This window comes from Thermobia domestica, chromosome 18 (genome assembly GCF_964235325.1).
Source record: "Thermobia domestica chromosome 18, izTheDome1.hap1.1, whole genome shotgun sequence".
NCBI classification, from domain to species: Eukaryota; Metazoa; Arthropoda; class Insecta; order Zygentoma; family Lepismatidae; genus Thermobia; species Thermobia domestica.
This window is the reverse complement of record NC_137471.1, coordinates 15,728,020-15,752,346: the sequence shown is the minus strand read 5'-3', so window position 1 is coordinate 15,752,346 and position 24,327 is coordinate 15,728,020. Positions and strand designations below refer to the sequence as shown.

The 24,327-nt window shown below is 35.4% G+C and overlaps 2 protein-coding genes across 2 annotated transcripts in view; one reads left to right on the top strand and one right to left on the bottom strand.

Moving 5' to 3' along the window:
* ND-13A (NADH dehydrogenase (ubiquinone) 13 kDa A subunit) overlaps nt 1-11,495 on the top strand; it is a 32,775-nt gene extending 21,280 nt beyond the window's left edge. The window contains exons 2-3 of the mRNA XM_081746422.1: nt 4,514-4,690; nt 11,310-11,495. Coding sequence (XP_081602548.1) covers nt 4,514-4,690; nt 11,310-11,372 — 240 coding nt within the window. The 3' untranslated portion in view covers nt 11,373-11,495. The remainder of the gene's footprint in view (nt 1-4,513; nt 4,691-11,309) is intronic.
* Nucleotides 11,496-20,078: 8,583 nt separating this feature from the next.
* The window catches only part of LOC145675894 (uncharacterized), a 54,394-nt gene continuing 50,145 nt past the window's right edge, over nt 20,079-24,327 (bottom strand). The window contains exon 13 of the mRNA XM_081746688.1: nt 20,079-20,866. Coding sequence (XP_081602814.1) covers nt 20,745-20,866 — 122 coding nt within the window. The 3' untranslated portion in view covers nt 20,079-20,744. The remainder of the gene's footprint in view (nt 20,867-24,327) is intronic.

Below are 24,327 nucleotides of genomic sequence, written 5' to 3'. Positions count from 1 at the left end.
TTTGGAATTTCAAGTTTCGTGTCCATGTTTCAGTTTTAAAAATTTGCTCACACAATTTGTTTGCTTAGGCCTGGTCTGGCCATTAATAGTAATAAGTGGGTTGTTCCCGTCGCACGCTCCCTAAACCATTCATTATTACTGAGAAAGTAAGCCTATAGTTCGTTTTGTTTTTTTCGTTTGTGGCATTTGTTTAGGCCTGGTTTGGGTATCTTTTGACAAACGAATGCCCAGACCCAGTATAACTATGGGAAACACTTAAATTTTTAAAATTCTCAATTTTAAACACACCAAATTTGTTTGCGTCTATATAGGCCTAGTTTTTGACATTCTAAAAGAAAAATGCGTTGTCACGTTTACGCCACCAATCCAGGTTGCAGTTTTGAAAATCTGCCTGCAAGTCTTGCGTTTAAGATTTATTATTATTACTATTGAAAATTCGAACACGTGTTACATTCGAAAAAAATGAGTCTATTATGTGTGTTAGTGTACGTATCAAGCCAGTGACTTGTTACTTCAAAGGTATTGAACGCTCCTAGCGTTGTGCACTGCTGCCGCTGATATATATATATATATTTCATAGGTGCTACGAAGAATGAACGATCACAACCATGATAGTGATGCTTCGGGAATTTTTGTTGCAAGAGTTCGAAATGCAATTAAACGCAGGGCAGAGACAACGATAGAACTGCCATCTCAGATTATTACAAATGAAATCCAGGAGCTTCCTGTATCTGTCCTAGGGAAGATGCCTAATGTAGATGCTCTTAGAAAATTAGTGCAAAGGAAAAGAAGAGACGTTCACGCCGCCCCACCTCAGCCACGAAGCTTATCTGAACTCACTATTCCTCATGAATAAACGCTATATCACCCTAGCCCCGGAACTTCCGAAAGCTTCTTACTCATTGATACGGGAGATGAAGATCGAATTCTTGTTTTCGGAAGAGAGACATTCTCAAACTGGCTTGGACAATGCAAAACATTTTACATGGACGGTACCTTCCGTCAAGCGCCTGCGTTGTATTCCCAGATTTTTGTAGTGATGGGAGAGCGGCATGGATTTGTGCTACCAACTTTTTACTGCCTACTGCCGAATAAACAACGTCGTGTCTATGTGAAGTTGTTTTCAGCTTTAAAATCAAAATTACCAAACTTTCAGCCACAGTCCGTATCAATAGATTTTGAGATAGCTCTATTTCAAGCAGTGCAGGAAGTGTTTCCAGATGCGCAGTTATTTGGGTGTTTATTCCATCTCGCCAGAAATCTAAAAAAGAAGTTAGGATCCGAATCTCTTCTGCCACAGTACAACAGCGACCCTGACTTTGCTCACAAGGCCAGAATGATAATGTCTTTGGCTTTTGTACCTATTCATGCACTGAACGAAGCTTTTGACACAGTAGCAGCCTACGTGCCTGCTGAACTGCAACCTCTAATTGACTGGTTTGAGGACAATTATTTAGGTATGAATTCATTCCTTTTCTTTTTTTTTTCAGCTTTTAGTATGTGGTTATTCGAATCAAAAGCTTTGGTTTACATATGATTTTCATTTAATTAATGCATATTAATTTTTATATATATATACATAATAATTAATTTTGAAAATAATTTGTAATTACGTTATTCCCACACGAGAGAATAAGTAACCAATATTTAAATAATCTGAAATATCCTCTCGTGCGCCCATACAATATACATAGATATAGTAATCAATTTCTTAACAGTTTCTAACTTCATAATTTTCACATAAATTTCCCATTGAAAACTGCTTTCTGGAGTAATTACTGCTAATTCTAATTGTTTATGACTTTGTACTAATCGATTTTTTTTTCTTTTAGGCAGACTAAATCTAAATGGAACTAGACCATCTCCAATATTTCCTGTTCACATGTGGAATGTATATGAAAGGGTCAAAAATGATCAAGCAAGGACCAACAATGTGGTAGAAGCTGCTCACCGCGCGTTGCAGTCTGAGTTGCAGATGGATCATCCTTCGATCTGGAGACTCATCGAAGCTCTGAGGAGAACGCAGAGGAAAAGAGATTTGGTGTTTGAAATAATGATACGGGGTGAAGAGCCACCCAAAAAGAGACGGAAATACATAAAGGCCGATGACAGAATCAGAAAAATTGTAAATAATTTTGGTAATGTTGAATTCATTGAATATTTAAGAGGGTTAGCCCATAATGTCGTCATGGATTGATTTTTCGCTTGTTCGCATGTTGATCTAATTTTTGTATTATATAAGAAAACTAGGAAATGAAGAAATAAGACAAACTGTTAATAATTATGTTAATGTTAATTGAAACATACTGATTTAATTTTTGTATTTTTTTTTTAAAAAAAATAGTAATTACATACTTACGAATATTAAAATTTGTTTTCTTTCGTATTACGTTTGCCTTAAGTCCAATAAGGAACTACCAATAAAAGATTTCTGCCCATTCGAGTTGAGGGAAAGATGTTAATACAGGGTGTCGAAGACATTGAGTTTAGGAACTGCAGTATGCCGTATTTCTAGTATCGCTTTTTTTTAAATTAACATTCCAATATAAAATTCAAAACTTAACGCACTTTCTTTTCGTCCCAGAGTGAGCATTTAATCTACATTAAAGAAAGTGGCGAAAGGAAAAAAAGGTGTGTGTTTTCAAAGTGAAAAATAATAGTGTACATATATTGATCATTTAGCCACTAAAAATGTTTGACATTCGCACTGATTGCATAACTACAGTAGTCGGTCTGCTTTAAGTTCTTTAATGGAATAGGTCCACTATGTATGTAATGTAGTCAATCATATCTAGTCTGGTCTAGTTATTTTTGGCTTGAAAAATTATCAATTAAAAAGCACACTTAACTTTGGTTGAAACTTAAATTTACAAAATTTAATTGTTAATTAAGTTTTTAGAATTTTCAAATTCCAATATTTCTAGTATGTAAAACAAAATCCAGTATATTTCAAGGACTTCCACTACAGTGGACACTTTGTGATATCTTGATTCGAACCTAGGATACAGCGACTAACACAACCACTTTTTAATTTAACTCGCGCCCAAACGTCTGGCGCCCAAATGGCTTCGCGCCCAAACGTCCAGTGCCCAAACGGCGGGGCCCAAACGTCCGCGCCCAACCGGCGGCGCCCAAACGTCACGTACCCGTTATTTGTTGGGAATATGAATGCTATATGATAAGCGCATGTTATTTTAGGATTAGGACCCCAATGATATGGAAGGTTTGTGCGTGGAAGAGCAAGGCAAGAATTTTTTATCTGACAAACGTCCAGATTGGCCTGCAAAACCAATTTGTAATGAATTAATTAAAACTAAAACCAATAGCAACATCAAGAATAAGAAAAGAAGTGGGAGGAAATCGGCTAGGGCGTAGGCCTATATAGTTAATGGTACCATCCCGTTATTCCCCTCGTGAACCTAAGAAAAGCCTCTGTCAGGATGACTAACCACCGGATTCGAACCGGTACCTGTCGATTGAAAAGTAAAAACACTCATCGGTAATCTACGCCTTCTCGGTTCACACCGTTGGAAACGTATCGCCCTGAGCCGTATTTATAGGTATCATTCCATCATTTCTTTCTTGGCACTTTTCTTTTACATACCTACCTATCTTCAAAAAAATACCCAGTATGAAATGAGTTTTATTGATTTATAACAAAATGGAGAGTGATGGAACATTTTCGTGTTAATATTCGTCAATAGCGTCTAAAATTGATTTAATTCTGCCTGTTTTTAGTCATGTGTCAATAACCTTGTTGACTATTGTTGTTATAAGCATACGTCACTAAATATCTGTAAATAATTATTTCCATGTATGTATTTAAATTAACTGAATTCCAGAGCTGATCATCCAACGGGTGTTAAATAATGTTCTCACTTCTGATATGAACGAACGTACACGTTTCCAAGAGTTATATACATTATTCGAAACATGACTAAAAGGTAAAGGTATCATAAGCTGCATGTACTGTTAGGTAAAGGAAACATAAGTCGAATAGCACCCTGCAAGCGGATGTCAAAACAGTTTTCAGAATATCTCTGGCACCTTTATCAGTGTATATTCTTTCTGAAGCTGTAGATTTTAATTTCCAGATACAAGATAAGAAATTTGGTTTCAAAAGAGAAGAAATCACAACAATAAGTTTCAAAAGAGGCAGACGTTAGTGCAAGAAATTTACTTATATTAACAAAATAGTGCAAGAGGAAGTTCTGAGAAATTAGATAGATTGCCAGTGAGATGCCCGATGTACTGAGGAAGGTGTCTCAAACACTGAAATAGTACATTAATACACTAAACATTAAACACAATAAATAAAAGAGCATTCACAAATTACATGCGTACATTGTTAAGTTGCCTCGTAGCGCTGTTTGAAAATACGAGCGCCACTAATGGTTGTTTTTGGATGTGCTTTGTACATTTACAGTGTAAAATTAGCCATATTATTTAGTTAAGAAACATGATCCAAGTGGTTTCTGTATTCTATTTTCTGATATTTTTATCCTTTTTTTAGGAATGGGCTGAAGATGACTATCGTCTGGTTCGATTTATTGAGAGACCAAAGCAAGTAAACGAACAGTTTGCCATTAAATTGATTGACGAATGCCCACCAATACCATGCAAGGATAGAGTAGTATGGTGCGATGGCGGTGGAGGTCCTACGGGTCATCCCAAAGTTTATATTAATTTAGTAAGTGTTACTGTTTATTTGAATCTTACATAATTTACAGATTGCACTTCTACTTGTGGAATGTTCTTTTTCGGTAGGGAATTTATTTTACGAGCGATTGGTATTCTGCCACACGATAGGTTATTTGTGGCGAATTGTTACCATGTACTGTGGCCTCCCACTAACTTCTTCGTCTTGGGCTTCTAACTCCACTTGTATTGAACTATTTATGAAAACCCTTGTAACTATAATTAGTAATGCAGCTGATGGTTACAGCTGTGATAGGTCGATATTTTAATCTCATTTTTTATTGTTCTGATTAGTCATTTGGGAAAAAAAAAACTAACTAAAAACTAAAATTTGTAATACGATGGGCAGTCACAAAGTTCTCCCAGGGTTCATACACCACCTGGAAAACCTGGAAATCTTAGGGAAATTGATTTTAGAAGGAAAGATCCTGAATAATTCAGAAAAAATTAGTAAAAATCCTCGAAATATCAGGGAAATTGATTTTGAAAGAAAAGATCCTGAATAATTCAGGGAAATTGGTCATATCTAGTAAAAAACCTGGAAATATCAGGGAAATTGATTTTGGAAGAGAAGCTCCTGAATAATTCAGGGAAATTAGTAAAAATCCTCGAAATATCAGGGAAATTGATTTTGAAAGAAAAGATCCTGAATAATTCAGGGAAATTGATCATATGTAGTAAAAAAACCTGGAAATCTCAGGGAAATTGATTTTGGAAGAGAAGCTCCTGAATAATTCAGGGAAATTAGTAAAAATCCTCGAAATATCAGGGAAATTGATTTTGAAAGAAAAGATCCTGAATAATTCAGGGAAATTGATCATATCTAGTAAAAAACCTGGAAATATCAAGGGAATTGATTTTGGAAGAAAAGATCTTGGAAATTCAGGCAAATCAATCATATCTAGTAAAAAACCTGGAATTCTCAGGGAAATTGATTTTGGAAGAAAAGATCCTGGATAATTCAGGGAAATTAGTAAAAATCCTCGAAATATCAGGGAAATTGATTTTGAAAGAAAAGATCCTGAATAATTCAGGGAAATTGATCATATGTAGTAAAAAAACCTGGAAATCTCAGGGAAATTGATTTTGGAAGAGAAGCTCCTGAATAATTCAGGGAAATTAGTAAAAATCCTCGAAATATCAGGGAAATTGATTTTGAAAGAAAAGATCCTGAATAATTCAGGGAAATTGATCATATCTAGTAAAAAACCTGGAAATATCAAGGGAATTGATTTTGGAAGAAAAGATCTTGGAAATTCAGGCAAATCAATCATATCTAGTAAAAAACCTGGAAATCTCAGGGAAATTGATTTTGGAAGAAAAGATCCTGGATAATTTAGGGGAATTAGTAAAAATCCTCGAAATATCAGGGAAATTGATTTTGAAAGAAAAGATCCTGAATAATTCAGGGAAATTGATCATATGTAGTAAAAAACCTGGGAATCTCAGGGAAATTGATTTTGGAAGAGAAGCTCCTGAATAATTCAGGGAAATTAGTAAAAATCCTCGAAATATCAGGGAAATTGATTTTGAAAGAAAAGATCCTGAATAATTCAGGGAAATTGATCATATCTAGTAAAAAACCTGGAAATATCAAGGGAATTGATTTTGGAAGAAAAGATCTTGGAAATTCAGGCAAATCAATCATATCTAGTAAAAAACCTGGAAATCTCAGGGAAATTGATTTTGGAAGAAAAGATCCTGGATAATTTAGGGGAATTAGTAAAAATCCTCGAAATATCAGGGAAATTGATTTTGAAAGAAAAGATCCTGAATAATTCAGGGAAATTGATCATATGTAGTAAAAAACCTGGGAATCTCAGGGAAATTGATTTTGGAAGAGAAGCTCCTGAATAATTCAGGGAAATTAGTAAAAATCCTCGAAATATCAGAGAAATTGATTTTGAAAGAAAAGATCCTGAATAATTCAGGGAAATTGATCATATGTAGTAAAAAACCTGGAAATCTCAGGGAAATTGATTTTGGAAGAGAAGCTCCTGAATAATTCAGGGAAATTAGTAAAAATCCTCGAAATATCAGGGAAATTGATTTTGAAAGAAAAGATCCTGAATAATTCAGGGAAATTGATCATATCTAGTAAAAAACCTGGAAATATCAAGGGAATTGATTTTGGAAGAAAAGATCTTGGAAATTGAAGCAAATCAATCATATCTAGTAAAAAACCTGGAAATCTCAGGGAAATTGATTTTGGAAGAAAAGATCCTGGATAATTTAGGGGAATTAGTAAAAATCCTCGAAATATCAGGGAAATTGATTTTGAAAGAAAAGATTCTGGATAATTCAGGGGAATTGATCATATCTAGTAAAAATATCTAGTTTTATTATTTATTTTTTATTTATTTATTTATTTATTTTTGTCTGAGTTGAAATGGAAGGCACCGTTGTGGTAATAACAAGCTGCAACAAAATTCCGGGAACTTCTTCACTGTTCCTCGTATTCTATCTTTATGTAACGTGTAGGTGTGGATGAGTTAATGAATGTTGATACCTTTGCCTCATATTTGTATACTGTAAATGAACTCGGAAATCGGATTCGCGTGGACAATTTTGATCTTACATGAAACCATTTTAGGGGTAAGACTTAAAAAGAAACTCGGAATTCGAAATGTAAGGACCACCCAAATTTATATGTGTATGTATGCATAACTAATAATTAGATAATAAGATAATAATTAGTTGTTTCACTAGAAGCTGTTATATTACAGTCTGTAATAGATTCCGCTTCAAAAGATATTATTTTCTGTAAGTTTGCCACTTTTCAGTGGAACCGATGGTGATCAAGACAGTGAATGATATAGTTGAGACATTGCTTTTCTATTTGTCTATATAACCTTAATAGACAAATAGTATTTAAATAGTATTTAGGCTAAACGTTATTTAAAAAGAAGCAAATGAATTATCGTACGTTAAAAAAAAAAAAAGAAATGAAAACTGAAGAACGTAAAAGATACCGTGTTTTTTTTTTTTTTTAATTTTTCACAGATTGTTTTTCAGCACACAACACTAGACAAATTTTGTCTGTGGGTTTTTCTGTTTCCTTCCGTATCAACCATTTCACCAGTTATTAGGTTGGTGGTAATGAATTGTCCTCTTTGGCTTCTACTGGGAAATTCTCCTCAACAACACAACACACAGATGGATGAAGGTCACGCATCGATCGTCACAAGCTCAGTACACGTACAACAAATAGGAATACTCAGTGAGGAAGCAGTATGTTCCTTAACGTGGTACTATGAAGGTACACTATAGAGGACACAATTGCGAGTGATTTTTCTTTAGAATTCAAACTGGGACATTCTGCATAGCAATTAGCAAATAATAATAATGCATTTGAGCAAGAAATAGTGAATGAATAAACTATTCACCGAAATGGTGACACCATTGCAAAATGAGCCTCGTGGACACCAACCAACATCATGCTCGAATGAGCTCGTTTGAAACACCATTTAAGCGGACCCTAGTAAAGTGTCCATGCTACTGCAGACAAGTCAAGCATACCCCATATCACTGTCGTTCGGCGACCCCATTCAATTACAGGCGAGTTAGGCATTTTTTTTTTTTTTTTTTCTCAGATCGCGCCTTTTAGTTTCGGCACCTGAAAGTTTAACCAAAACAGGGCTATTATCATTGCAATCTTCTTTGCTTTATTATTTTTCATCATTCATTTGTTTTTGCATTTGGACAAGGGTGGACAGGGACGAGGGATTGCCTGAACACTGAGAAACAACAAAAGATAAAATTTACACAAAATCGACAAAGAAAAAAGAAAAGAGATTTTCTTTTTTAATAAACTCCTAACTACCTAATATTAATTCATCTTCCAACTTTCCTATTCTGTTCTGTTCTCGACTCAAGTTTAGCTTACTCTAGTCTTCAATTGTTTTATACTCGTTCCTTTTATCATACTTAGCCTTTCTCGTATGTTTATCATCATCTTCATAGGTCTAGGTTTCACCTGTATAATAGGGTTTCCAACTAGTTTTTATGATCATCTTCCTCATTGAGTCAGATTTATCCTGTATGATTAGCTTTCCACCTATATAATAGCCTTTCCACCTATTTTAACATTTTTAAAATTTGGTTTCCTCCTGTGTGATTTTTTAAAAATAAATTTTACTACATTCTTCTAATAGAGGATGTTAATATTTGCATCACTGAACTCAGCATCATTATTGCACACTTACACTTAAATAGACACTACACACTCCTGTGTGTGAAAACACAACATTTCCGTAATAAAAAGAACATATCACTATCACCAGACTGCACACTACAACACCCATTCACTTTCCTCCGATCTGGCAAACTTCGATTTCCTTATTGAACCTAAGCGGAGTTTGTTATTTCCGGTTTCCACAATTAACATTTATGGTTCTGATCCTCAGTGCGAGTTTGGCATACACCATATCACTATTGTTCGCCTGCTCCGTAAAGTCAGCAAGGTGAAAAAGTTGGACTTACGGATGGCAGATAAATTAACAGCGGCCAATAGGAATCGCCGTCTGGAAGTGAAAATGAAATGAAATGAAATCTTTAAGTTTTACGTCCCACGGTTATGTCGGTTAGGCTAAAGGAGACGGTGATAATGAGAAATGAGTCAAAATGGTGGAATGAAGAAAGTGGAAGGAAACAGGAGAACCCCGAGAAAACCCACGAGCACGGTGTTTGTCCACCACAAAGTCCACACGGCGCGAGCTGGGATCGAACCACGGACCCCAAGCACCGGAGGTAAACGCTCTACCACTGACCCCCCCCGCCCCGTCTGGAAGTGAGCAGCATTCCAGTATAAGAAATCATTTGGAAGATCTTCTGCATCGAATTATCACTTCTGATGAAATATGGACCTCCTGTAATCGTAAATAATTAGGACAGTGGTTTGTCGTGATCAACGTCCAGAACAGTGTCCCAAATCACTCCTTCTCCTGCAAAAATTGTTGTTGCCTTTATAGTAGGTGTGGTCCATCATGTCTTTCTCCGTCGAGGCAAAACCTTCATTGCAGATGTTTATAGTCATGAACTCCATAAAAAGTAGCCTAGACTTGCCCTCAGGCTCCATCAGACATGATGCCCTCATGTTACACGACTGTTCATCCCCACGGGGTCACGGTGACTCAGTGGTAGAGCGCTTGCCTGTGGTGTATGGGGTTCTTGGTTCGATCCCCGGCCAAGTAAGTTTGTGGTGGACAACATCGTGTCCGTGGGTTTTCTCGGGGTACCCCCGTGTTTCTCCCACATTCTCCTTCTACGAATTCTTGTATCATAATTCACTTGCCTTAATCCGTCTCCCTTAGCCTAAAGGCCATAATCGTGAAACGTTAAGCTGAATTATTTCATTTTCATAAAAACTAAAGAACGTTTTTTGAGGATCAGTGTGAGAACGGTGAAGGGATAAAAAGGTAATTCGAACCAACTGCACAACTTCACGTCACAGAACTCTATAGCAGATGAACCACCATTGATCATTGTATAGCTAGTCACTGTTCAGTTATTTTTCTTTCTTTCCAGATTGCGAAAGTATATGAATACTATGATTTTTTTACTACATACTGTGATCAATGATAGTAAATAAAATAAAGAGTTTGTTTCTGTTTTTGTTTGTCTGTCTGTGTGACCAGACGAGTGGACCGAGAGTTACCAAATTTTGATCAGGGGTAACTTGGTTCAGGCCCCAGATCAAGACGAAGCGCGTTTTTGAAATTTCAAACCAGGAGGGTTTCAGGAGCGAAGGCGTTTACCGGGACCGGCTTGGGGACCAGACAAGTTGACAGAGACTTACCAAATTTTGGTTACGAATACCTTGATCCAGGCCCCAGACCAAGGCGAAGCGTTTCTGTCAAAATTCGAACCAGGGGGCTCAGGGGGAGCGTTTACCGGAACATGTAAAAGTAGTAGAAAATGACCGATATTACTGTCGAATTTCTAATTTTTGCGGTCGCTGAGATCAGTGGTGAAACTCCTATCGCATTAACTTCCAAATTCACCCTATTCGGCTGCGGGGGGGGGGGGGGGGGGGGTACCGAGACATGTGAAAGGAGTCCAAAATGACCGATATTAGTGTCAAATCCATAGATTTCGCGGTTGCTGAGATCAATGGTGATATTTCCATTAGCGATGACTTGCAAGTTCAGCTACTATTGCATGCGGGCCGGGGGTTAGAGGGAGGATACCCAGACATATAAAAATAACCCAGAATGACCGATATTAGTGTCAAATCCATAGTTTTCGCGGTCGCTGTAATGAATGGTGATAGTCTCCCAAAGTTGTTGATTTCCAAATACAGCCCCCATGCGAAGAATGGGTATATTCAGCTAGTTTGAAATAATGTTCTGTAACATTAAGCTGTCCAGTTGCTTCGAATTACCTTTCTATCTCTGCACCTTTTGCACGTTTTTTTATTTTATTTATTTATTTATTTATTCTATTTTTTTAAGATGACGAGAATCATGATTCTCAAAAACTTTTCTTACTTTCCATAATCATTGCAGTAAATATAAGTTGTTTTTTTAAAAAAAGTAATAATATAAATCAACTGTTACCTATATTTAAGACTTAAGTTAATCTAATTGATTTTTTTTATTTATTTATTCCAGGATAAACCAGGGAATCATGCCTGTTTATACTGTGGATTGCGCTTTTGTTTGGAAGGCCATTAATAGGAGCATTAATATGTTCTTGTAGATGCCTTATGTATAGCCAAATACTTGTGTGTATATATAAAAGGAGTAACCAGTTTTTTTTTTCTTCTTGAATATTTAAATATATGATAGTTGAACGTACTTTGTGAGTTTTAATTTCATGATCTAAAAATTCACGTCTAAGAAATAGAGTTGATAAGTTACAGTACTGAAATATATATATATATTGTGTCTCTTTAACACAGATACCATCTGGTACAATTTGTTAAGAATAATTAACATGCACGTATAATGTGCCCTAGTAGAGTATGCTTATGTTGGTACTCTTAGTTGTGAGTTAATGTATGTAATGATCATTAAAATTTCAGTAACGTAATGTCTAGAGACCGGATGTTAGGCAAAATGCCTATTCTTTAATATTAAACATATGATCAAAAACAACATTTTAAAGTTAATATGGGAAGTTACAGTTTCAATTTAAACAAATTTTATCTTGCCTATTTTGCCTATTTCGCCCTTACTGCCTAAATGATTGCTTTAGTGCCTAATGTTGCCTATTGTAGGCATTTTCTTCAAAATAAGACTACATTGGGAAAATATATAATACATATAATATAAATAACATGCACACACACATTATATATATATGGAATACATGCCAAGCTTTGTTGTTATGTACTGTATAGCAAAAGAATATATTAACGAACTGGTATATTTCTATGTTCTTTGAACGTTATCTATGACTTGAATCTATTGTTTTAATTCTATTGAATATTAATCTTCATTATTTCGAGTTACATTTAGTGCCTATTTTACTGCCTATTTTTTAAATTTTAAGTGCCAATTTTTCACGTTTTTAATGCCTAAACATCCGGTCTCTAATAATGTCAAATATAGAAGTAGGAGGGGAGAAAATAGAACAGATGACTAATTTTCGTTACCTGGGTAGTATTATTAGGAATGATGTGAAGTGCGAACGTGAAATAAAAGCAAGGATAGAAATGGCCGAAAGAATAATTTAGGAGCAATCTATTTTGTGTGTCTTTGAATAAAGGGTTGAAAAAAGACTCAGAAATGCTTTGTGTAGAGTACTGTACTCTATGAGGAAGAAATATGGGCATTCCGCAGGAGCGATGAGAAAGACCTGGAGCTTTCGAAATGAGGGTGTGAAGAAGAATGGCGAATATTAAGAGGGTCGAGCGAAAAACTTGAGAAGGTGTTAGAAATGATAGTGGAGGAAAAAAACAGTTGTAGATGTATTTGAAAAGAGAATGAGAAACTGGTTCAGACACATTGGCTAAGAAGGAACTGTATCATAAGAGACGTTGTAGAGGGTGTGGTGTTAAGAAAGGGAGGGGGCGAAGGAGGCTGTAGGTGATGGACAGTTATCAAAACAGAAAAATTGTACGTGAAGATAAAGAGGTTAGCCGAAGTCCGTGAAGCATGGAAGCTTCTCAGTTGCGGCACGGAAAAGAAATATATATATAAAGTGAAGCCGAAGGTCTTTATTACTGATTAACCGTTGAAAATTGCAATATAGGTTTCCGAAATTATACTACGCATATAAAAATCCTTCTTACATTATAGACGAATGTTAATAAATATTTTGACCAACTTCAGCGAAGGAAACGGAAGTTTACACTATTTGGAGGAGAAAAAGAACTAGATTCTTAATGTACCTAGATCGTTGTGACAACCTTAATGTGATTACAGATTTTGATGTAAGATATGACATTTTGGTTTCTCATTTATGACTTGTTTTAACTACTTATTCTAGGAATTAAATTTTAAGAAAGATCACGGATAGGAAAGCGAAAACCTTCGCGAAGATTTTGTTGAATATATAGGACGTGTTAAAGAGTATTGAGTACATCGTCAATTTGGTTTTTCAGCCCAGTCATTTATACGGGTATACATTTGTCATTTTAAAGGAGTTTGGTGTACCAAAACTTTTTTATATGTTATCCTGTCGGTCTGTGTGTGTGTGTGTCCGTTCGCTTCGTCCGAGAGAGAAAATATCTCAAGAACTACTTGATAGCCCACCATCAATTCTGCCCAGGATATATAGGGTCAAAAGTTAGAAATCGCGTCTGTTGATAATGGTGGAGGACACAAAAGTCGGTTGTTTGGTTTTCTGTTTTTAGAAAAACCGAAGCCGGGCTTTAAAAATTTTCAAAAACCGGTTTCTGTGTTCTTCAAAACCGGTTGTTTTGACCGAAACCGGTTATCAGTTTTCTCCAAAACCGGTTCGGTTTTTCACCGGATTCGGTTTCGGTTTTCTTCAAAAACCGGTTCCGATTTTTTTTTCAAAATTTGTTCTATTTCTGACCAGAGCAGTGTTTTCTTGTTCTCCGGAAACCGAATTTGTTTCCACAGAAGTAGTTTTATGTGTTTTCCAAAAGTTTTCACCGAAAAAACGAACCGGTTTTGGAGAAAAGCGAAACCGGTTTCGGTTTTTCTAGAAACTGGTTTCCTGTTTTTATAAAGAACCGGTTTTGCCCATCCCTAGTTGCTAAAGGTGATATTCACCCAGAATGATACAAATCAACCATTGTCGGTTTCAACGTTGATAATTATGAAGAAAAAATGGTAATAGATAGGAAGAAATGATTACCTGTAATCGACTAAGCGACCCAAGAATACATTTGATATCCATGTAAAAAAAAAAAAAAAAAAAAAAAATACAACTCCCGGTTCCAAGATTGGTCTACACAGAGCAAAAACGGTTGTAGTTGAACAGGACGCTAAATACCAAATCAACATAATCAACCAACGATAAAACTGAGAGATCATTTTTTTAAAAATCGATTTTGCGTTCTGAGAATAGATATCCGTCTTTTCTCTTAACCCTCTATTCAAACCGGAAGTGGCAGAAATGAAGCACTTCCGGTTTCAACGTTGATTGATATAGAGGGAAAACGATAATAGGAAGAATCTGCTTTTTGCATTCACATGATTATATTCCATCGCTACTTTTAATATCTCTACTAAAACTGGAAGTAATAAAAAATTAACTACCACTTCCGGTTTCAGTATTGAAAATATATCACGCCAGAGAAACCAAACTCCATCACGTGATATACACATGACACTGCTAGTTGTTATTTGAAATGAACGACGATTTTAACAATTTTATTAAACTGGTTTCATCTTCAAATCTACTTCCGTGTCCATCTTTGTGGAAACTATACTCTGTGTTATATAATATAATGTTTACAAATCAAATTAACTAATACTAGATCAGTAAAATGTAACCACTAAAGTTCCAAATTAATCACTTCGTTGATTGCGTCTTTAAACAGTTTTATCCTGAATTGTTTCGGCAACTTGTGGTGCTCCCTCGTTCGCCAGGTTAGCCCATTTACATCAAGATCGAATCATTTTATAAACACACTAGCTCAAATATTCGACATTCGACGTGAAGAATAATGTTTATTCACAATATCTGAAAATAATGAACGAAAAGCAACACCTTTGGCGTTGCCCCTGTCCTTTCCCGTGCCAACTGACATGCACGTTCTTGAACTGAACTTTGACTTAAATGTCAGCTTAGTGACTCCGAAAATTATGAATTCGATACTAATTTCGGTCATTTTGGATATTTTATTTTTCACCATTCTCACCTCCATCCATGCCGATAGGGTCTGATTTAGACGGCATCGACTGTATCAGTATTCATCTTAGCGACTCCGAAAACTATGGATTCGACACTAATACCAATCATTTTATTTATTTATTTTTTTTTTATTTTATTTATTATTTTTTTTTACATTTTATCGTTCCCACTTCTAGCGGTGTTTTAACCCCACAGTACCTTTCTCTAACTTGTAAATCATATGTCAACTTGTTTTTAGAAATGAGATTACATATAGAGTTTCATTTTCTTAAGAAGAGGAATTCGCGAGACTGTAATATATATATATATATATATATATATATATATATATATATATATATATATATATATATATAGAGAGAGAGAGAGAGAGAGAGAGAGAGAGAGAGAGAGAGAGAGAGAGAGAGAGAGAGAAGAGAGAGAGCTTTACATAATTTAAAACTCCCTCTTCCTCTCCTTCCCCCCTTAGGATACGAACCAAAAATTTGTATATAGCCTACGGTCTCTTCCAATTATGGCCTCTTAGATAAAAATGACTTTGAAGTATGCAAGACAACGGTGTGGAATTGGATACCGAACAAACACACAAAACATTCATTTTTTATATGCAAGATGTTACACTTTGGTGCAAGAGGTCAAAATTGCAATGCGACCTCTCGTTAAACTTATGTAGAAAAAGCAAAAAAGGCATTCGTATTCTTTGTCTAGAGGGCGATTACATTATTAGTATGTACAGAAAGAATCGTCAATTCTTTCATTAAAAAAAAAAAAAAAAAAAAAATCGCCGTAAACATTACTTTTACTGCAGCCAGAGTCCTACCAAGCGGAACAGAGGAGTTTGTTTGCATCAAGCTTCATCAAGTGAAAAGGTAAAATTTTGTGAATCCTCAGGCTTCAAGTATAAATGCGAAGAATCTTACGTACAATTTTCTTTTTGAAAGAACATGGCGCCACACTTTTCTTTAAAAGACTCTTCTCAGAACCGTGTTTAGAATTATTATTATAAAGGTAATCAAGAAAGTTCTACCGCTTTTACACCCATCACCTTCGAAATTCGATATGTCACCTAAGACGTACCTGGAACATCAAAAATAGTCCCCATCAGCATGGACGACCTTCTGCCAACGTTCTGGAAGGCCATGGATTCCATCGCGGTAAAACTTGGTGGGTCGTGAAGCGAAGAAGGTATCAAGTATTTTGCACCTCTACTAGAGATTTAAACTGGTGTCCTCTAAGGTGATTGTCTAAGGAATGGAAAAGGTGATAATCGGACAGTGCAATGTCGGAGGAGCATGGCAGATGCAATAGTGTTTCCCATCCAAGGCGCAGAATGGTGTTCCGGGACATCCTAGCCACGTTGGGCTTAGCGTTTTCCTGTAACAGGAGGGCCCTTTGTGATTCAGAAGTGTTGGCTCTAGAGTTTTTAGTTTTTCTTAAACACAGTTCGACTGCTGCCAGTACACAGTTGCATTGATGCTCTGACAAGCTGGTAGCAGTTCCCGATGCACGATGCCGCGAGCATTCCACCGAACACACAGGAGAACCTTCTTCTGGTACAGTGCTGGTTTCGGCTGTTTTGGAACCGGTTCATGGAATGCTAACCAATGATGACGGCCCGTGGAGCTTCGTACAGGACCCACTTCTCATCACATGTCAACACTTTGTCCAGAAATAGCTCCTTCCTCAGACGAGACAGCAAAGAAAAACAGGTGTCTGCTCGCGTTGCCTTCTGGCCAGGAGTCAAGTCATGTGGGACGCATCGACCCAACTTGCAGTGCTTCCGAAGTTTATGGAGGTGCTGTCGAATGTTTCCTCCACCCACACTGAATTGTAGTCTCAGTTCCTCACATGTCTGGCCACTGATCGCCTCAGTTGCTGCCTGAAGATCTTCATTTTTTACATGTCTTTGTCTTCCAGCACGTAGTGCGTCTTCGAGTGTTTCGTCACCGTCCTGAAACCACCGCTGCACTGTCCGCATAGTCACAATATCCTCACCAAAGGCCTGGCATATCTTCCGCCCCACTGAAGCGTCGTTTGATCCCAGTTTAAACTCGTACAGCATACACGTCCTTATGACACTCTATAGAGGTCCCATGTTCAGTCTGTCCTTACGCAAGTTCACGGTGTAACTGAACAGCCACAACCAGCTGGTATGTTAGATATACCCACACCAACAACAGACCTTCGCTTTATCTTCATCCGTATTTAACTCACGGTGTGAGAACCAATTGAACACAGACCTTCACAAAAAGCGGCGGAACTTTCTTGGTTACCTTTATATTATTATTATTATTATTATTATTATTATTATAGCATTTTTGTTTGAAATAAAGACAAAAGTACAAGTGGCTCTGATTTTTTGAACACTTCTAACGGTAAGTAATTCTAGTATGTTGTACACTTAGTATTGGTCTAGTAACGTTGTTTGCAAACATCTTGTATAACTTTCGAATGTCTGAACGAAATTCAATGATTTTCGCACATATTACAGGTCATTCGTTCATCTATAACATAGAAACTGATTAATTATGTTAAAGCATTCTAAATTATAGATTTAATTTCTCTAACAGTGCGCAGGGAAAACAATGAACTTATTTATGCAACTTAATTAATTTTCATGTGAAAAGGAAATAATTAGGCTTTAAATTTGAATTAAGGGAGGCATACAGTGGCGGAGCGAGCACTTACCTCTTATGCAGGGAGTCCCTGATTCGATCCCCGGCCAAGTAAGTTTGTGGAGGACAACATCGTGCTCATGAGTTTTCTGAGGGTTATGCCTTTCCTTCCACATGTTCATTCTACCAACTTTTCCATCATCATTCAGTTGCCTTAATTCTTCCTTAGCCTAAAACTCCTAATTGTGGGACTGAAAGATTTCATTTCATTTTGAAATAAGTAAGCCCTGAGGGGCTATAGCCCCCCTTCCCTTGACGCTCAGGTATACACTAGATAAAATGAACTGCCATCCTACTTTACTCTGGATAAAGCCGCAAACTATGGTTTGGCTCCTCCCTTGATCATATCCTGGATTCGCCACTGTATATATATATAAATAGGTCTACATATACAGTATATCCTAAGAACAAATTCTTCCTTTCTTTGAGTGTTAGCTGGGAAGTATGTTCGAAGGACGGATGGGAGCATGTTGGAAGGAGCTGGGGCTGAGAATAAATTCCGCCCTTGGCTGAAAAGTAAATGAGGGGAAGAACAAGATATTGTATAAAATATGCCATTAAATTTTAGTTTTGCAACGATTGTATCACGAAGTTAGTTTGTTAATTTATTTATTGATTTATTTATTTCTAAATTTCGGAGACGGGAAAATGGTAGGTAATATAATGAAAGTGCGTGAAAACTTTTTTTTTTTTTTTTTTTTTTTGTGGAATTTATTAAAATTTGCATGATACGTCTATAACTTCAATTAATTATTACAAATCTTTTACTGTATCAAACTTCAATCAATTTTTTTGTAATTCAAATTTATATAAAAGAAAATGAGGGCAAATACTAACTCAATAAATAGAAGTGGTTGAAGTTGAACGACAATTTTGAATCTCAACTTTTAGATCTATTAGTTTATTTGACAAAATGGAACTTTGATTACGTTAGATGCAGTGATACCGGCTTACGAAAGTCTGCAATGATATTATGAACTGCTATGTGCTCCTTGATCATAGAAGTAGTTCGATGGTACACATTTCCTACGCAAATATAAATATGCAAGACTTTATAACAGTTTCTAAGAGCTGTGAAGAAAGTATTGACAGAATGACGAACTGTACAGATTCCAGGTGCCAATATCTTTACGTACTTCTATATCAATTCCTCAATATATAATACGTTATTTGCTAAGTATTGCGCAATCTGACAGCAATTTGTTTTAAATGCCCGGATACTATAATTACACAAATGTTTTAGAGTGGATAAATCTGATGCGACTGAATTAAATTTCTAGGATATCTATCTTATTTATAACAAATGGTTGATGTTAATTGAAATTAAGCCTCTTTCTGCAGCATCGATTCTAAATAAAACGTGAATTTGCAATTTAAGATGGAATCAGAATCACCTTAATGCATTTAAATTTATATACTTTTCCAACGAATCGAAGGACTATGTGCACCAAGGGCGTCCGCTCTAGCCACAAGACGAGTGGTTAGGGTTTTATCTCTAGTAAGGATGTTAACGTGCGCTTTATATGTACAATAGTCCTAAATACATGCACAAAGCCAAAGAGTCGAAAGAGAGAAATACCTTTCTTAAAGAAAACTTCCAAGATCTACATTTAAGTGATATCGCCTGGTGGGATTAAAGAGAAAATAAACAGTGATGAGGATGCCCTGCCGTCTATTTGAACCCGACAGTTTACGAGTGCAAAGCAAAAACTGAACTCGCTCGGAGAATGAAAGAATTAAAGGTTATGTTTCAATAAATAAGTTGCTAGGAGAAAGAATGTGTAATGCTTGAGAAAAGAAGCTGCTAAGAGAAAGACGAATTGAATATGCTTCAACAAAGAAGTTCTAGGAGAAGGATTAAATGTAATATTTCAACAAAGAAGTTGCTAGGAGAAGGAAGAATTGAAGGTAATGTTTCAACAAAGAAGTTCTAGGAGAAGGATTAAATGTAATATTTCAACAAAGTTCTAGGAGAAGGATTAAATGTAATATTTCAACAAAGAAGTTCTAAGAGAAGGATTAAATGTAATATTTCAACAAAGAAGTTGCTAGGAGAAGGAAGAATTGAAGGTAATGTTTCAACAAAGAAGTTCTAGGAGAAGGATTAAATGTAATGTTTCAACAAAGTTCTAGGAGAAGGATTAAATGTAATATTTCAACAAAGAAGTTCTAGGAGAAGGATTAAATGTAATATTTCAAAAAAAGTTCTAGGAGAAGGATTAAATGTAATATTTCAACAAAGAAGTTCTAGGAGAAGAAACGAGTTGAAGGTAATGTTTCAACAAAGAAGTTCTAGAAGAGAATTAAATAATATTTCAACAAAGAAGTTGCTAGGAGAAGGAAGAAGTTGAAGGTAATGTTTCAACAAAAAGAGGTGCCAGAAGAAGAAACGATTTAAAGGTAATGTTTTAAACAAAGAAGTTGATACAGTTATTAAAATATTTTATTAATAATTATAAATCAAATGTGAAAACACAAATCACATTATTTACATAATAGAGCAGTTTAAGTTGATCTATAAATCCATAACAATAATAATAAAATCTATGAGGTATATAATTTACAAGGTGTGATTAATGCTCTTGTATGTATTAATGTCAAGAAATCAAAAGTCACAGAAGAAATATTCAAATATACACATGAAAACAATATTCTAGACGCTACTACAATGACAATAAAAGCGCGTGTGTGACTGTAAGTTGACGTATTCAATGCATTTTTTAAAATTATTTTTTATGCTTAATCAGACTGTTTGCACTACAAGAGAACGTAATAACAAAAGGCCTACAGTATAGTAATATATATATATATATATATATATATATATTTTTTTTTTTTTTTTTTTTTGACATTTTGCAGTATGTAATATTACCTTGTCGATAGCGTACTGTGATTATGTGAAATTCCAAATGAATATTTGAATATGATACAGTATGACGATGAGGCATTTTGACATACATCCAAAACTATTCCAAATCTTCGCGTTCTTAAAACACTTCAGATGTAATAGTTCTTGATACAATGTACAGCGATGATGATAGACGTATATGGTTTCAATGATGAACATTCTATAATAATAATCTGAAGAATTTACATTTGCTATTTATTGTTGATGTACAAATCCCTCAATGCATTGCGTGACAGCTTTCCTGTTGAGGTTTTTGGCAAAGAATCAACAAATATTACTCCTCCTTTAAGGTGTTTGTAGTAAGGTGTTCTCTCTGTAAAGAAAAGAAAGAGAAAAAATGGTCATTTTTGACATGAGTTAGCAAAATAGCTGAATGTATTTAAATGCGTATGGTCTTTCGATATAAAATCCCTTTTGTCATTTTATTTTTAATATTTGGTACTTACATTTGGATAGGGTTGTATAAAACACTGTCTCTTTCAAGTATTTACTTAAATTTCTTTCCTTATATTATATATAATTTGTTCAAAAAGTAATCTTTAGGGCCGATACGAATCATGCATTAGAGATATAGGATACTTTCAGGTGTATATGTTTCGTTTTCTTTACTTTTTCCGCTCATAGAGGTCATACCTATCTGACAGTCTTAAGTACGTGTAGAGAACGCCCTCGAATTTTTATTTCGTACGAAAAGAGAACGCAACCAGTGGAATTGGATCATTCTTTTGAAAAGTTCGATGATAACCCAAATTCAAGATTCAATAGAATTTTATCTGTGATAACATGACCATGCAAAAGCAGTTTAAAGTGGTCCTCATGTTGAAGAGCAAACCACTTATTCGACAGGGTGGTATAGAAAAGGAAAGTTACTTCAACCATCACGGCTATCACCAAAACTGAAAAGCCTGGAAAAGTCAGGAAATTCAGCGCACTCATAAAGAGTCCTGGAAAAATCAGAGGAATTTCATGAAAAACTGAAGTGCATGAGGTCCTTGGTTCAATCCCAGCCCGCGCCAAGTGAGCTTTGTGGTGGACAAACACCAAGTGCGAGGGTTTTTTCGGCATTCTTCCGTTTCTTCCCATTTTCTTCATTCCACCATTGTATTAATTCCTTATCATCACCGTCTCCCTTGGCCTAGCCGGCATAATCGAGGGACATATAACATAAAGATTTCATAAATTGACAGACAAATTCTGACCAAAGCATATATTAACTAATAAATAATAGCGTCGTATTAACGCTATTATTTATTAGTTAATATATGCTTTGGTCAGAATTTGTCTGTTAATTTATACAAGGAGTTCCAAAGCTAGAATGAGTGGTATAAAGATTTCAATTCATTTCATGAAAAGCTGAAAAACCTGGAAAAGTCAGGAGATTTTAAGTACAGATTTTTACTTTTCAGAACTCATTTTCCTTTTTTTGCTTTACCTGGCTTTTCGGTAGGGGACATTTTATAAAATAGTTTGATATACAAATTTTCCTAGCTACATTATACACTATATATTATATATAGTCCATTTCAAAACATAAGAGTTCTCGTTATATACCTTCTGAAGGAAGCTATATTTCCGATAGGGATATAATTGTAATATATTAGTAGGTCTCCAATTAGAGGTCGCTTTTCGGATTTTTGTACTTTAATTAATGTTAAGGACATGCTGGCATGGTAGTTCTACGAATGCCTCCTCGTGCTGAGGACGTCATGTTTTGAAATGAACTATACATGTTTGTACATGCATAGTAGAGGAGAAACTCCCTGATCGGGAAAAATACAGCTTTTTTTACATTATATATGAACTTGGAAACTTGTATATCGTGACCTGGAAAAGTCAGCGAATTCGTACTCGCTAAATAAATGGGAACCCTAGCATGTAGGATAATCTTATCACCGCTTAAGAAGTTGCAAACGAAGTGGGGATAAGCATGGAGTACATTGCACTAAAAACTAATCGATCACGTGAAGAATGTGCGCGTAATTCTTACTGAAAAGATTCAGGTTTTCTTGGCTAAACAATTAATGTAATTCATCAGGTTTCCGATGTACTGTAGTTTTCCTGTGCTTTGATTGTTCCCCAAATTAAAAATATCACTGAGAAAGGACTGTATTTGAGTCACATGAAGAAGGCATTGTATGAAACGCTGTAGCCCAGCTGTACTCTTAATAACAAATAGGTCTTCGGGAAATGCTTCCAACGAAGTCATATTGCTGTACAGTGGTCCCTTTTTTTTTTCTCCATTACCCCTGCCTTTGTCAAATATTTTAGTCTTATCGGCAGACGCAACTGCCCATTCTAAATAATCTCTCTCCTATTTTCCAGATCTCTCTCTCTTGCTGTATTATCCTTCCCTATTTAGGTAGGGGTGGGCTTTTTTGGACCTGAGTTCTGGCTAACTACCTCAGGTCTATTTTTTCCTTTTTTTATTGACCATAACTGAAAGAAATAACTTTGTTATTGCATGATTTACAAATCACACACACACAATACATAACATACATACAGTACATAAAATACAACATTCACAAAGTCATATGTCAACTACTAATAAAACATTATTAAAAGAAATATCTTTGTTTGTTTGTTTACATTGAAACCAGTTTTTTAGGTTTCATCTGTGTGTTGGTTTGTTAATTTGAATTTATTTGGTTTCCCTCCTGTGTTAAAACATTGACGATTAATATTTATTTATTTATTTACTTTTTTTACGTGCTTTTACTTATAAAACTTACTTGGTTTCTTACCTGTTTTAGATTAATCGACAAAGTTTTTGTTACTTATGGGATCTATTTGGTTTCACCTGTATTATATACTTTGTAAGTCAATGACTTAATAATTACTTTCTTGTTGGTCCTCCGTACCGTTTCTGTTTAATATAGTTTGTTCTGTTAAATTTGGACTTCCGATCCTGTTGCTACTAACTAAATGGTCTTCCACTAATTTCGAATCTTAACTTTATTCTCCTTTTCAAGATAATACATTAGACACAAGCACACAAGTGGTTCCCATTACTACAAACAACGCCAAAACTTCCTAAATCGAAGTTTCGATTTGGAAACTAAGACCCTAAACAAATCTAGTTAAATGTCCCGCACTTTGTGGAAACAAATTTGCATTCGTAAATGTAATCATAATTATAAAAGGCAAATACGCCAGTCTCTGCATTACGCTCTGTAATTGTCAGTAGTATAGAAATGTCATCGCTTAGAAGCGTTATTTTCGAAAACGCTGAAATATGTGTTCCTTTCTTTTTAATGAAGAGTTTATTTACCGAATTTCACGCCTCCAACTTAAGCAAGTCTTCACATCCGACACCTTCTGAATAAGGAGAGAAAAATACAGATATTATAGAAATAAAGCGCCGTTTTCTCCCGTCAAGGGCGGGATTTTTGAAAATGCTTAAGCACGTGTTTCTTCTTTAATTTTTAATTAAAAAAAAAAAAAATTGTACATACCGAGTTGCATGTCTCTAATCTGAGGGATTTGTGAGCTATTCAATTCTTGGCAGAAAATCTAAATCCTCTCTCTTAGGATACGTGTTTCAAATAAATCTTATCTGTTGTTTCAGTGACAAAGGGAATATTGTATCCAAATTTCATATTTTCAGCGTGTGACCTAGGCGATGATGTCACTTTTATATATAGTAGTATAGATTTGCACAGATTGCATAATATTTTATAGGGGGTATTTTAATTTTCCACTAAAATAGTCTTTAAAAAAATTACAGTCTTACTATATTTGAGGTTGTACTATATTAGGGCTAATACTGCATTT